Source organism: Drosophila rhopaloa, unplaced genomic scaffold, assembly GCF_018152115.1.
Source record: "Drosophila rhopaloa isolate 14029-0021.01 unplaced genomic scaffold, ASM1815211v1 contig_2, whole genome shotgun sequence".
Taxonomy (NCBI): Eukaryota; Metazoa; Arthropoda; class Insecta; order Diptera; family Drosophilidae; genus Drosophila; species Drosophila rhopaloa.
Genome location: NW_025335083.1, coordinates 17638843 through 17654677, shown reverse-complemented (window position 1 = coordinate 17654677; position 15835 = coordinate 17638843). Strand labels below are relative to the sequence as shown.

At 37.6% G+C, this 15835-nt stretch overlaps 2 protein-coding genes across 4 annotated transcripts in view; both read right to left on the bottom strand.

Moving 5' to 3' along the window:
• The window catches only part of LOC108052228 (laminin subunit alpha-1), a 71026-nt gene that overhangs the window by 46950 nt on the left and 8241 nt on the right, over nt 1-15835 (bottom strand). For both annotated transcript variants that reach the window (XM_044460403.1, XM_044460404.1), the window contains exon 2: nt 6698-7020. In XM_044460403.1, coding sequence (XP_044316338.1) covers nt 6698-7020 — 323 coding nt within the window. The remainder of the gene's footprint in view (nt 1-6697; nt 7021-15835) is intronic.
• Nucleotides 7281-10734, bottom strand: LOC108053618 (mediator of RNA polymerase II transcription subunit 22). Of its 2 annotated transcripts, none has more exons than XM_044460405.1 (3): nt 10537-10734; nt 7977-8036; nt 7281-7922 (listed from the first exon to the last, which is right to left on the bottom strand). In XM_044460405.1, the coding sequence occupies exon 3, from the start codon at nt 7834-7836 to the stop codon at nt 7414-7416; it is 423 nt and encodes a 140-aa protein (XP_044316340.1). In that variant the 5' UTR covers nt 7837-7922; nt 7977-8036; nt 10537-10734; the 3' UTR covers nt 7281-7413. The 2 variants fall into 2 exon arrangements, with proteins under 2 accessions (XP_044316340.1, XP_016991809.1); XM_017136320.2 differs by lacking the exon at nt 10537-10734 and adding an exon at nt 8107-8150.

Sequence of the window (15835 nt, the reverse complement as noted above, 5' to 3'; positions counted from 1 at the left end):
ATCAGAGTCTTATGTATCAATAGTAACAAGATTTAATTTTTGTAGTCTGGTTTCATAAAAATCCAGGGACTTTGGCTCTTTAACTTTATTTTTATGTTATGTGTTAACAAATAATTGTACATTAAGCGATTTCCTTAACAGAGTGGCACTGCCATCTTGGTCAATTAAAAAGCATGCCACTAATTGTTGGCTTTTCCATGCTTCTCCTCAGGATTTGTAAAATTTCAAGGACCGACATATGGGCAAACAAATCCTAATTGGGATGTGGCTCTAAGCGAAAGATTATATTCTCATTGAACATGTCGACAGTTGGGAAAAATAGGAATACAAAATACAGGAATCATGGAATTGTATAAATAGGGAGAGAAAAGTATTTTTCATTGCAGTCTTCGACTAAAACTTATATAGATCGGTTGTCCACAGATAAGCTTTATCTTCCTCGATTTGACCTTTTAGTAAGTATATGTTAATTCATTGTCTTTTTGATCCAATTACATAATAATTGCAGAACAAAAGTAATGGCAGAATTTCTACGGTTTTGTGGTAAGCCCCAAAATTATGGATATCCGAGTAATAATGCTATACAAAACGCCTTTTTGAAACAGAAACATGACACTTTTTGGGATCCTGCAATTCAGGATTGTCCAAGGGATATGTTTCATATTATACACCTGTGGCTAATCAATTTACAGGAATGGACCTGTCAGCTCAACGCAGTAATAGATTAAAATATCGTTAAAAATATCTAAAGATATTGTAGTAGCCAGCAGAACGAAAAATAACGTTCGCAATAATATCGAGACAAAGAAGAGCTCTATACGATTAACAAAATACTGAAAGAGGCATTCAAATTAAGTGCCTTCTGCCTAAATAAATATATGGTTCGAAGACTCTGAGTTTATTCGTCTACTCTATGTAGTGAAATTGATTATTGCTTGATTTTTTAGAAGCAGATTCGACCATATATTATAATCTTAATAAATAGTCACCCAAGAAAACTTCAAAATATACTATTAATCAACTTACAAAAAGTTAATGATGTTAACATCTTAAAAGACAAAATCCAGCCATCTTCCAATCATACTTTAGTAGTTCAGTTTACAGTTAATCGAATTGTTTGTTGGCGACCTTTGATGTATGTTTAATTTTTAGAGTTTTTCCGGCTCGAGGTCAACAATTGAAACATTTTTTTAAATAAAAGTTTTTAAATTTTATTTAAAAAAATTAAATTTAAAAACTTTTATTTAAAAAAAATTTTAATTGTTGACCTGGAGCCGGAAAAACTCAAAAAAAAAAGTTAATCAAATTATTTAATAAATTCGTTCACAGTCATAACAAATAACTTTGGAAGTATAATTTTTGAATAAGTAATTCAATTATGTAACAGTGCAACAATAAATTTAAGCCAGCATTCAGATTTTAAATTCCCATCTAAAAATGTCCGACCATTACTATGAAAATATATTTCGTGTGCTTTTTTAAAACAATTTAGAGCTGTTTAAGTGCAGGATTACAATATAAATAAAAAAAAAGTTCATATCAAGACGAAGTATGCTACCTTGGTCGAATTTCTCCAATACCGATTACTCGCTGAGGAGCCACTGAACTTGACACACACGAATTAAGGCGATAAGTTATCTCTAGTGAATTATGTTGTCCCCATCAAATTTCTGTCCAAAACCTTGATTGCAATCAGCTCAAGAGCAGCGCGGGCTTCTGAACCGATTTCCTGCTGCCCGTTGAGCAGAAACACGTTCCAGATAAAGGAGGCGAACTATGAAAAGGCCACGTCGTGGTCTCCTTCGGCTCCTTCCCTGTGGAGATGTGAAAATCGTTGTAGATTGCAATCGAAGAAGCGGCAGGTGAAGGCCTCGGGGGTAACACTTTGACGTTTTTATCAGTTTCGACCAATTGACGGCCACAACAGCAAACTTGTTTACAACGGACCGATGGAGATCACACTTAGTATAAATATTTGGTCAGTGGATTCTCCTCAGAGGGAGTGAGTTATTGTTTATGCATGGAAACCTGTTACCAGATACTTGTCAACTGATAAGGCCAAATCAAAGAGGGACTAACAAAATTGTTAAATTATTCAGTGGAAGTGTGGGGGGATATACCAATTTAGCGGGTCAATTTGAGTTGATGGACGAAATTGAGTGGTAAGAGGGAGCATTGCATGTCGTAAATTACACGAATTAACATTTATGGCAATCAAATATTTATCGCTCAATGAAGAAAATCCACCAGGCGAAGCCGACAGGAAACTTCCTCTGCGCCCAAGCACCCAAAAAACTAACACGGACGCTCAGTTAATTGCCAAAAACACACAAAACTGTGAAAACTCATGGCATCGTAAAAATTTTAAAAATAAACGAGCGAAAAATTGAAGTAGACAGAGTGAAGGAGCCAAAATAAAAGACAACAAATTTAGGGCTTGCCTATAAGTTTTATTTGGGCCTGTGCTAGACAGCATTTTATCTCGGCATATTTTTTGGCAAATTATACAGTTTGGTGGCCCATTGGAGGGAATAGAATCTGTTATTTTTTTTGTCAGTTTTTGGTTTGGCACGCTTTTAGATAACATGGTGAATGAACCCACATGGCAGACATGTTTCTCGTATATTTTTGCACATTTTCTTACTTTTCTCTATCGCTCACTCAGACTTTTCGACGTGTTTGCCGCTCGCACTGAAGTAATCGCAAAGTTTTGTGTCTGCTGCAAGTTTTTATCTCTGAAAATTGGCGCATTAATGCGGCTAAAGAATGAACAAAGTTTGGAATAACTTGTTTGGACTTCAAGAAATAAAACTGAGTTATACGAATTAAACAAGTAAGTAAGCAGATATGTATGTTGTGAGGCATATTGAATGTAAAGCTTAATGCTCTAAATGCAAATGGAATGTGGTTTTGAATAATTCCTTGGTTGCACCTCTAATATTTGAATGTCTTTAACGTCTGTTTTTTGCTAGCAATATGTAAGTTTTTATTAGTTTTTGCAGTCATAAACAAACTGATTTATGATAAATTAATGTTCCACTAAAAACATAATTAAGAATCTGTTTGTTTAACGAAATTGCTTTCGTATAACGAAAGCTCTTAAAAAGAGAATTTTAATACGTTATTATTTTCCTTTTCTTTCATCATTAACATATTTTCGTCCCTGACTTTTAAGCTCCCTGCACCGTTGGCCATTAAAAATAAAATCTGCTTCCTGGTAAATGACATGAAAACAATTCATGCGAAGCTTCAATCACGTTAAGACCCCGACCCAAAAAAAAAAAACAGACTTGCAGGAAATTCATGCAAATGCAAAACCAACTGATGCAGCAGCTTGAACTGAGGAAGCGTTCTTTAAAAGGCAAATTCAGGGAAAATGTCGAGAGAAAAAAAGCCAAAAATCACAGGCCAAACAAATAAATAAATTGACCATTAAAATAATTGCTGTGCCTAAAATGCGTCTCGTACGTGGCTTGTAACACGCTTTGCCCCTTGTTGTTGCATTTGTTTCTTTCGGCAGTCAGTTGTTGTTACTGTTGGCGCTGCGAATGTTGCAACAACTTGTCAAACATTTGAATTACAGTTACGAAACCAAGCGATGCCAAATGACCGGCCCCTCGAATTTCATTTATTTTTTTTTCGTTCTCCAAATTTGGCTAAATTTAATGAAGCAATTAAATGTCTGTATTGAAAACATTAAACATTTGAAATTGGAAATACACTTATTTGGAAGGCTGGTCAGATGTTTGCCGCCAATAATGAAAAAGCTTCAAAGCAAGGCAACCGATTTTGCTGTGACTTTAATATTGAACAACATTTCATTCTTTAAAGATACATTTTCTTGACAATTTCTTATAAATTATATATTCTAATCCATTTTTAATGCAAACAGACATCTTTTATATATATTACACAATTGGCTAACATAAAACAGTAACTTTTAAAGTTTTCTTTGTAAATTTTGCCAACTTGTTTTATTAAAAAAAGGGTAATAAAAAGAAAGGGTTCTTTGGAACCCTATTCTTAAAATAGGCATGTATGAGCTAAGCCATATTACAAAAAATTTCTGTTCTTCCTGGAAAATTTTTTAGAGAATTATCTTATGATTTATTATAAAAGAAATTGCTTTCCTTTTCCAAATAAAATTTATATTTCAGAACTGCAGTCACAGTTTTGGAGCCACTGGCCGGGTTGTTCGTAGAATTCTCGCTAGACTTTCAATTAGTCACGCGCGCCCCAAAGCCATTCAAGCATAAATCTAGACATTGTTGTACGAACAGACAGGCTGACAGACTGCTTACTGGCAAACTGACAGACTGGATGGCTGACTGCCTGGCTGACAAAGAGACATATGGACACATGGACGGACAATCTCGGGCTATGGTTCTGACCGGTCTGCGAGGACTGCCGGAGTCTGTCGCCTTTTTGCCTTGTTCCCAACCCAGAAAGAAATATTTTAAGCTGTCAAATCGTTGACACACGCCTGTCGTTTCTATCGTGTTTCTTCAACGGCTGACGCTGTTGTTGCTGTAAATCACATCGATTAGTCTAATTGTTAAAATCCACGCCGGGATGGAGAATCCGTCGAAGACTGGAAGTCCCAAAGATTTTGTCGCCCGTGAACAACAGCCAGACATCGCCATCGTCAATGTCAAGTTTCGTCTGAGGTCATAAATCGTGTTCTGTTTCGGTTGGCTTGACATTGGCCAACAAACAGAGGGAGATCTCTCTAATGTGTTTCTAAATAGTTGTGACAAATGCACAAGATATGTTCACAGCCAAATCACACAACACACTTAATTGTGGAGATAGCTAATTAGTGAACTTGTTAGGGGAGAATTTATTGTGTCGATGCTCATTGAATGGGACAGACAGCAGCTGTAAAAAGTGCTTGGGAAAATGTTAGAAGTAATGAGTAAAACAGTAAGGAATGTAAAAGTAATGAATGCATATAAATAAAATATTTATGTTTTTATTTAAATACTGTTTTTAAACTTTTTTTAAAAACTCACAGAAATAAAAACACTAAAAAAATCGAGAACAAGAAAATGATTTAAAAAAAAATCATGACAATCTCTGAATATTCTTTGTCACTCAAGCAATTCAACGCAATGAGAGCGTGTAAATTTTGACACATGCCCCTCATTTGACTTCGTTTTCTCGACATCCGCTGTTGTGTCCATATCTGGAAAATCATGGGAACCTATACATTTTATGGTCGTTGTCTGGCCAAAAATGTAGTTCATGCCACAATTGCATAAAAAAACGACTAAGCGGTTGACATATACAAAGAGTTAAGCAGATGCCGTAAAAGGTTTGCCATTTATATTTGGATTCTGTTTGGCAACTAGAAATAGGTATTGTCAGAATTAATTAAGTGAAGAGACCAATTTAAATACTTCTGAATAAAGTTCCCCCTTTGTATGGGCGACGTGCAGGAATTTATTAATAAACTCAGAGAGCAACGCATGGCTGTCATAAATCTTTCATACTTTAAGGCATATGCAAAAACAATGTTTTTAATTTTAAATCACTTCCAGTCTGTGGATATATTCCTCCTCCTTGGCTGCTTTTCGTTTTAATTAAGTGCACACTCAATGCCTTTGCCTTGGTCTTGGGCCAGCATCTTTGTGAGCCGGAATGGTCCGGTTCGGTACCATGGCATATGGCATTTGGCATAAGACAGTAAGGGAATTATATCAAAACATTGAAATATCTGCTGGAAGATTCGAGTGCAAGCCGCACTTGAAATGACAACTTTGTGTCGGCTGATGCTAAACAGATGATACACATTTTCCGTTTCATTTCTTCTCAGTTTTCAGCACATTATTGGCCAATAGGGTCGATTGTAAAAGTGTGGATCTGATTCTTGCAGGGCGAAACGTTGTGCTCGAGTGCACTTTGAAATTCCAATTAACACTATCGGCGAGCGATTAGCACCCAATCAAGATTTAAAGATCCGCGGCAAGTGTGAAATAAAATATGGTAACAGACGCCTTCTGGGAGGTCTATGCTATTTTAAATGGGATAAAAGCCTAAATTTGTGTTTAGAGTTAACCAAGAGAAAAATCTTGTAATTTCCTGCCGTAAAATCCCTAAGTAAATTCAAAATATTATTAAGTGCGATTTTTAAAAATGATCTCGTCTCTCCCCTCAAGGTTTATTTGAACAACCTTTACAAAAAACTTTCAGTAACAGACCTTTTTTAGAAATATACCCAAAGCGTAATATCTTTTTGTAGAATATGTGTCTTGCTATATTTGAATTATTTAAGCATCAAATCAAGTGAATAAGATATATTCCCCATCCAACACCGGAAATGAAAGTCGAATTAACTGATCAGGGAAAGTCGCCATGAAAATAACAGTATGTAAACCAATATGACTTAATCAAATATCCATCAAAACCAATTTATGTTTGCCATCCTGAGCATTAGAACTGAATAGGCTTCAAACGGGTTTCAGTTCCAGTCCGAACCCGCGAAGATCATATTTCAAAGTTCCAATGAGACAGAGCAAGGCATGTCCAACGATGGATCATGGAGCTGGCGTTAAATCGCTTGTAAATGAGTGACAACTCAGCGGCTTAATTACAAACTGGATCACAGCTCGTCTGTCACAAGAGCTTAGCCCCACGGATTTTGGATGGTTTAGATGACAGCCCTCACCAGAGCCCATTTGGAATAGGTTTGACTTACCTGCTTCAGATCCAACAAGATGGTCACATACTCAAACTGCCGGCCACCCTGGAGCGTTGGTGATTGCCACCAGCCTTCCTCAAATCCGGAGCCCGTTGAAACCAGCGACTGAATGGAGCGCTGCTTGGCCTGATCCGAGGAGTGGGCATTGCAGATTCCACACGGCTTGGCACCGACCTGTTTGCAGTACGTCTCGGCTCCATTCTGGCCACATGTCGCATTCACCGAGATCTCAGCCCGGGGAACCACATTGAAAAGCGGTGGATAAAGGCCTCCGGAGTTGCTAGATGAGTACAAGTCGTCCGTTTTAAGCAATCGAAGGGCTGAAAGTGGTGTAATATACAGACTTTAATATAAGGTTGAAATAGAAGTACTACGATACATTATTAATTTTACTTAACTTAAAATTTGAGAATTCGCATTGAAATGCAATGCTATTAATTTGGAATCTCCTTCTAACTTTTCTCAAATTTAATCAATAATATAGACAATTAATATGTATTGATTTCTTATGTAGTAACTCGTTTAAAACAAATAGTTGTACTTGGTAAAGTTATTAAACTCATTTTGTTAAATACTATTTTGAATAGTATGTATTTCTTTTGATATACAGATAGTTTTTAATTGTATACAAGGCAAAGTCAGTGATGCAAAGCATTCAGCATTGTTTGAACAGAAAAACATAGCTATAAAGTAATAAATCCAAACTCTAAGCGCTACGTATGTGAGCTGCTGTTGTACTCATCCTCCAGGTCGGACAGTTCATCGGCCATGTCCTTTGCTACTCTTGCTATCTTATCGTCATACTCGGCTTGCATGGCACTGCACAATTCCGACTTTTTCTTGATATCCTCGTCGATAGCGGGGAAATCGTAGAGAATATGGAATTCCTTGATGTCATGCACTAGCTTAATAAGGGACTCTCCCGCGCGAACCATATTGGCCGCCCGCACCTGCATTTCAAGAGCATCTTGTTCGCATTGCGTGGCCTTACAAATTTGATTGGGACTTTCGCGACTTGCCAGCTTCATGATTTCCTCAAAGTTCACCAGCATGTTGCGAACGTCGACTTTTAGCTGGTTTTTATAGGTCTTAAGCAGCGTCTCCTTCGATTGCGGGATCCTCGAACTGCTAGCCATGTTCCTCCTTTCTTTCAACGTAATATATTTAATTCTATAATTGGATCTTTTCAGATTTGGTTTAAGTACAGAACGACTAACAAATTCTGAAAAAATGCCGTTCAATCAATAATTTAATTTATAAATAGATTGTTAAAAACCTTAAAGATCCACCAACTAATCCTCGCTTAATATTTTACTCTTTTAAGCCTTGAATTCAACTGCAAATAAAATATATCAAAAATCGATTAATGGACTGAAGGAGTCACTTAACTTAACATTATAACAAACCGAAATCGTTTACTTTCAATCGTCTTCCCCCAATGTTCCTGCATGCCCTTAGCTTCATTATTCAAAATCTGACAGTTTTTCCCAGGCCAATCAATTAAATTGCTCAAACCGAAACAAGTCGAGAACAAGCCCTCAAGACAACATTGCCAATAAATCACCTACCAGGCAGCTGCTCTGGATTGCTCTGAACTTTGTGCCAGGAGAATTATTGATTGGTTGGCTTGCTGGCTGGTTTGCATGAAAAATGTACAAGTATCTCACGGTGCGCAGATAACCAAGCTGGGCAACTTTCGAGATAAACTTTATCGCTGACTGACCAACAGCAGCCTGCAGTTTAAGTTGTAGTTGGGGCGCAGATGTTGACCTGGTATGCCATTTGCATGTTCTGGTAGCTCCAAATTGCAGTCTGCTGCTGTTTGCAGTTGTTTCCTTTTGACCAGCTTTTTTGGCAATTGTCAACACAAAACTTTGGCGAACCAGACAAAAATGTTGACGTAATTGCAGGAAAATGGCATATAAGTTATAGGAAAGGATCAACAGCAAACTTTTGGTCGAATGAGAAAAGTTTAGCCTGGAATCTTGAATTTAAAGTTTCAATGGGTTAAGTGGGGAATGAAAAAGCAATGAATTTGGTTTAAAAACTTTTTAAAGATAAATAGACAATGTTGAGACAAAGCAATTGGTTCAATAAGTTTTGTACAATTGGTTTATATAGTTTTGTAAGTTATTCAAATTCAAAGTTCTCAATCTTTAGAGTGTTTAAAAGTGCCTCTTCTTAATTTTAAAGCTACTATTTCTTGCTAGTCTATAGACGTTTTTATAATGCACATATAAATATTTTTATTTTTTGTGGCGCATTCAATTTGTCAAATCATTTAATCAGCAATACTTTTCTCACTTAAGCTGTCAGCGCTGTAAAACGTGAATACTTTTGAGTGGGGTTTGGAGTATCAGAGGGGCGGATCGGGAGCCAAGAGGCCTAGACATAACTCCGAAAATGTTTTGGGTGCCGGGCAGCTGTTGAAAAGGCCACCTCCAGCCCCAAGTCTCCAGTTATTTAACTTCTCTTTTATTTTTTCTGCTTTTCGCTACCGCAAATTTGTCATTTGTCAAAACATTTAAATGCCATTTGCCGGTTTCCTTTTGAGTTGGGCGATTTTGACAGCTGTCGATAAGTTTTTCTTTCACGCTTTTAACACTTTATGCTTGAACTTTGCCCAGAGCAGTGTTTCTTGTTATTCGCTTTGACTTGAAGACATTTGTTGGCATCGCTTTAAATCAATTTTTTAGGTAAGCCTAGTTTTCTCATTTCTTAGCTTTAAAGTGAAAGTGATACTCTCGCAACTATATTTCAGATTATTATTGGATGGCATGTCTGGTGTCAATTATTGATGACTGAGGAATTAGTTTCTTGAAAATACTTTTGTGTAAGTAAGACAAAATTTGTTTTTATTTGTTAAAATTAATTGGTTAGCTAAAATCAAGTCTGAAATTTGTGACCTTTTCATTCAAGTAACATAATTGATTACTATTTTTAGTATTTTACTGTGTGTTTGTAAAAGTGTGATACATTTTTTATTATATTTATCTTCTTTTTTTCTTCATCAATACATTTTGATTGCTTTCTTTTAAAATGTATTTAAATTTTCCATTAACTTTAAGAGCTCCTCCACACTTTGTCGTTATATGGCCATTATCTTTGGCTCTCAACTCTTTTTTCATTGTCGCCATCTTTGTAATTGAGCCGTTTGCCAAAAGGCAGTCCTCAAAGAGGACTCCATCTCGGGTGAAGCCTATTTATGGCCACAATTTTGATTACTTTCCCGACCATCCATCGAACTGCCTTCGCCACTTCATTCGCCTTTTCGTTAGCAGGCTGTCAAAAGGCATAAAGTTCCTTTTTGGGTTTACTCTTTATAAAATTTTATATGAATTTTTCAGCTACCGAAATTCATTATTTATATGCATGTTGAAGGCAATTTGATTATGCAAAGCAGTCGCCAGAATTGATTGGACATGAGAATTTGGCTCTGACAGGAAGCACTCCAAGCACTGCTGACTAACTGGAGATTACCTTAACTATCTACCGCAGCAATTGGCCAAGTTCCATTGCCATCTTTGAAGTTGCATTGCAACGACTTAATAAGCAGCTGGAAAATGGAGGAGCGCTGCTGCCTCGTTCTCTGTAATTTTTGCCTCCAGCTGTCTGTTTGTGTGCATAATTGGCCAGAAGGAAAACAAGAATGGCAATGGATGTGCCCCGTGGGGCAGCAGATAGCCAAATCCCCTGCAGCCTGGCCAAAAATAGAGGAAACATTTCTGTACCGTGTGCGCCATGTCGATATGAATGAAATGCAGAACAGTGAAATGCTTTCAGACTCCAGAAGCACGTGCATCGCAGAGTTCCCCTGAAACTTCATTACCTATTACCTTTAATAGAATTCAATTAATGAGGATTGAACTGGTGCAGTTTTAACTTCACTTGGTTTGTGCACTTTTGGCTATTTGATTTTAATTACGCACTTTTACGGAATAAGCTTGTCAGGAGAACACGTGTCCAACAACAGGGATGGCAAACAATAGTGATTAATCGATATCATATCGATATTTAGAGATAATGGCAAATATACACGAAAATATTTGAAAAAAACGATATTCGCGTATAGCATCGTTATTCGCCCTGATTTTAAATAAACAAATGAAATTATCTCTCGTTAGGAGGTATACAAGTCTAAGCCTTAGTGTTTTGTATTATATTATAAAAAAGACAGTGAAAAAATATTAGTTTAGATCGATAGAGGAATAGTAAACTAATTGGAATTGAATATGACAGTTTCCTTTATTTTAAGTATTAATAAAGAGTTGATTGATAAAGTTTATTACTTAGTTTATTACTTAGTTTTATTACTTAGTTTTCGTGGGGTATCAAATACGATAGATACATTATTTCTGTTCAAATTATTTTGATTCTTTGGAGCTAGTTGTAAACTTCAGATTTTAGGTCACTATCCACTTAAAATCAAGCCTTATTTTATTGTAAAATAAATCCTAAAGTGTTATTCACACAGACTAATAATTTGTTAATAAACTTACATATCTCAAAAAAGATAAGAATATTAAAGGTATCCCCTTTTAAACACCATTCCCCCCTAATTGCATCACCCACACATTTCGCGTATGTTGTTGTGAGTCATCCAAACAACAACGAACGACCATTGAGTGGCAGCTACCAGTCTTCAATACCAAATCAAGCATTACTTGCATAACCCAGCGGAGTCATCGACCACATTGTCCCATGATGAACATCATCATCGCGATCGGCTCGTCGGGCAGACCGAGCATGGATAAATATTTTTCTAAAACACAACTCGAACACAAAGGCCCGGACAGACGGAGATGGGGATCCGAGAACTCGGCCTGGACGGGATGCCTCTTGAAGACGTCAGGAAAAAGCCGGTAGCCAAAAGCCGGCAACTGGAGAAAGAGTTGCTGAGCTGGACAGCAGAGCATGTGTTCTTCTCACCATCGGTCATCAGCTTTTGAAGCACCCACTGACGGGACCCAACAAGAACTCGGCATCCGTCTGGCACCCAAGTTATCCAACCAACCAACCAGCCAACCAACCAACGATCCATCCATCCGTGAGTCCATCCACTTGGCGGCAGCTCCAATCCCAACCCGTTCGGTTCCCACTGTTTCCCGGCTTTTAACGCTGCGCTGCACTGATGCATGACCAAACATCTTCAGTTCTGGTCAGTTTGATGCCCCTGCTGCTCCACCTCCACCTCCGCCTCCATTTTATTTCTTTTCTTGGAAATCTGTTGACGCAACCCCCTGTCCATCTTGGTCGTGTCCGTTGTCGACTTGTTTGTCAGTTGGTTTGTTAGTCAGTCTTGTTTATTTTCAATAAATATTTGACATTTGTCTATGCATTTTTCCCGAACCTCGGAGGACAAGTCAAGCGTTTGGCTGCCAACACCGACCGGGTACATTAATTTTTCAAGTGCCTCAAAACCAGTACCGCCCTTCTCCGCCCTTCTAAAGATACGATACGTTCTTAAGCCCGCCCATCCAGTGTCGTAAAAGTTTGACTGCAATTGTCACCTGCCTGCCACACCAGGTGAAAAGTTCTAAGGCCCTGCAGTTCCATTCCCCTTTCAACTCTGCGGATGTTTGATTTAAACTTTGGTTGCGAAAGGAAAGGAAATTGTTTACCGAAAACGTTGTGTGTGTGAAAATTCCCCATGTAGTGTTGAATTTGCCACATTCAGATTTGATCTAATTTTTAAATATATATCCAAGAACAGTCCACACTCGGCAGAGTGAACTAATCAACTCTAAACAAGCTTTAGTATAAATATTTAACGTTTCATGATTTACATTCATACGTAAGTTGATAATTATTATTATTATTATTAATATTATTATTATATTATTTCGCTCTTTTTGAAATTTTATACAATTTTTCAAAGCCCAAAAAAGCAAACAATTTAAAATATAATTTCTTGCAAATACTGTCTGGTCTTCAACAAATGTATACCATTTCTGTTACCGAATGCCAGTTATTGCTTCAACTTTTTAGTTAACTTAAAATATTAGTTGTTAAGTTAGAGGTTTTAATAATATTTGTATAACATCTTATTAAGCATTTTATACAAAATGTTTCATTGCCGAACAAGATACTGACATCGAGGAATTTCCGGAAAGCCATTAAGCTGTTGGCTCTTAATTAAGCGACTTGTTTAGGCCAAGTGCCAAAAAGGCTGGCTACTTTTATCTAATCGGGAATCAGAATTGTGTAAGCTACCTGCAAAATATTTTCGTGTAGTGGTTCACTTAATAATTTAATAAGTCCCACGAAATCATGAACCCACCTTTTGGTGCACTTGTGCTGAGATAATTATCACGATTTATGAGTCGAAAAGCTCTTATCGGCCACTTGCAATCATCGCACGAAAAGCGCATAAAAGGCGTCGAAAGGCCCATTTAACCATTAGCCAAAAAGCATTGCGGCCATTAGATGGGAAAGGTGGACAAATGGCCCCACCGTCTGTTTGCCAATCACTCGAAATGCATTTTCAGCTTCGGTTCGAGTCAATGTTTGCCCCACGTCTGTTAACCAACACTGCTCCGAATGCTGCACATGCGCAGACGAGATCTCATCGGTTTGGTTTTGGGGTTTTTGGGGTTTCAGGGGTCTCCTCTAATATCGCACTCATTAGTTACGCCTGAGTGGGCCTTGGGTGAGCTTTGTGATATCCGATATCTGGTAAAGCCCCTCGAAACGACACGAGTCGCCCACACTTCTCCTTCGGGCCGTTTTTTTTTGGAATCACTTTCAGATTTTATTTGTGCACTGTTAATTTGTCATTAGCTGTCAGATTTTATTAATATCTTACTTTGTTTTTATTTTTTCTGCGTCCCAGCGATGGCGCGAGTCGCATAATAAGTAATGTCATAATTAAATTTAAAGGTCTGAGTCATCTCTTCCACAATTGGAGAGGAACTGACAAGTTGTGTCGCCGACAGTGTCGTCTGTCTAGACAGACTGAGATTATGTCTGCCATAGGACTGAAGGAAAGCAAATGCAGAAAATGGGAAACTACAGGAAGTCCAAATGGAGTTGTGGAATTCTCTGGGTGCACAAAAAAGGAAACAAAAAGATATCACATAAGTATGAATGCAAAAATGACATCAGATTATTATAATAGTCATTTGCTTTTAAGTGGTTTGCATATCTTTTTTAAAGGTTAAGCACTTTTGAAAGATTTGAAATGTTGCAAATATTGTTTATCTTACGTTTAAATTTTTTTGTAAAATTAAATGTTTTTCTTTTTCTACAGATTTCGTTTTCTTAATTATTAGTAATGGAATTATTGACAGGCTTGAATGTCCTTTAAACGATTTCATTCGACAAGCCATATCTGCGTTATGAGCATTTTTTATGACGTGTTGTCTATTAAAACTACCTAACCGGCAGTTAAATCAAACATTAACTGGGTCGTCCGGTCATCCGCAGGCCTCGAGTGCTGTTAATTCGAAATGGCAGCCATTAATGGCACACGCTGTACGCGATCGGCAATAAACAAATCATTTACCCGCAAGAGAGCTGTCCCATTCGGGTTTTATAATAAAAAAAAAAACTTTGTTCCGCCCCGAATCGATGTTTTGGACAAACTTCAATAAATCTCTGGCGGAGTTTTGGCGGCGACCAAACCGGGCGGCTGCCAACCTTCCTGGCAATCAGAGTTGACTTGTAAACTATTTAATTAGCACATGGTCCGTAAGCGTGTTAGTTTTGGTTGTAAAAAGGCGCCGACCAAGTCATGGGGAAGTCAACCCACGATCGCGCCGCAGGCGCCATTTGAACCATTTGATGGCGCCGCCGTCGTTTTGGCCACCGACTAAAGTTGGCCAATTGTTAACCCCCACAAAACCCCCTTCGTTGCTTTCCATTCGAGGAGCTGAAGTTAATTGTTCGTATATTAAAGAAATTGCATTAATTTTGCTTGTTTACGTTGCATGTCGCCTGACGCCGTTGATGATTTGGATCTCTCATTTTGCCTACAAATTTTTATCGCCTTGTCGCTGCCTTACTCATCTAACCAGTTTCGACTCAGTTTTTCCTCTGTCCAGGCTTGTGTTGTTATTGCCATTTGATAAGCCTTTATCCTGTCGCGTCTGCGTCACAAAAAATGTTGCCATTTGAGTGGCAATTAACGATTTTATTGAACAAGCTGTGGTGGAATTAGCTCCTAAGATGAATGCGAAAATGCTTGAGAAATTTAAAAGCCAAATTGAGTGGAGTAACTGTTAAGCCAATGCGACGTTGATTATTAAACTAACAATTTTGGTTAAGCAAATGGCAAATTCAAAATGGTTACGTTTGCAAGATTAAGAAAACTTTGAAGGAGATAAAAGAAAATGTATAGGAAATAAAAGTCTTGATGACAGAATAAGTGAAATAAGCTTGAACCATTAGTTTTATGGAATAAAGTGTAGTTGTCTAAAAAGTAAATTATTTTGGAATTTTATGAAGCTTATAAAAAATTAACCACTTATTTTAAAGCAAATAAATGCATTCAACTGATTGATTTGCGGTTTTATTCCATTGTTTACCTCACACACATAAAGTTCTCGTTAAAAATTAGCAAACGAATAATTAACAAACAACAATTTGGCAAGCAACTTAAAAAGCTCATTAATATTATTTCAAGGATGCCAAAAAACCGCAATACAATTATAACATACCGAATGCAGTTAAAATAATTTTAGCGTTAAATAAAACAGAGCAAAAGGTAAACTCGAAATTTTTCATTAAAGAAATGCCAATAACTGGTTTCGGCAACAAATAGCCTTCGAGTCGCATTAATTAAGCAATTTGTCAGGCGTCGTGTCGCGACGAGTCGGTCGACTTTTCTGATCCCAATCCCCAAAAGGCTCGAATATCTCAACTGAATCGGATCGGATTCTCCTGGCCACTTTGCATGCAATGCGTCAATTTCTCATTGATTGGTCTTGGCCAGCGCTATTTAGAACACTAATCAATGGCAATGCCAAAATGTTTCAATTCTTTCGAGCTGTCAGAGGCTGTAAGCCAGAAAGACAAGCCGCCAACGGCAGTCGACAGCCAGGGACTTGAACCTGAACCCGAATACGAAAACGAATACGAATGTGAATTCGGATTCCAGCTGAAACCTGAACCTGATCCTCTAGGATGGGGTTCTTC

Bases quoted from the DNA above. Each gene is read 5' to 3' on its own strand.
- LOC108053618 (XM_044460405.1), bottom strand. From the start codon at position 7,836: ATGGCTAGCAGTTCGAGGATCCCGCAATCGAAGGAGACGCTGCTTAAG.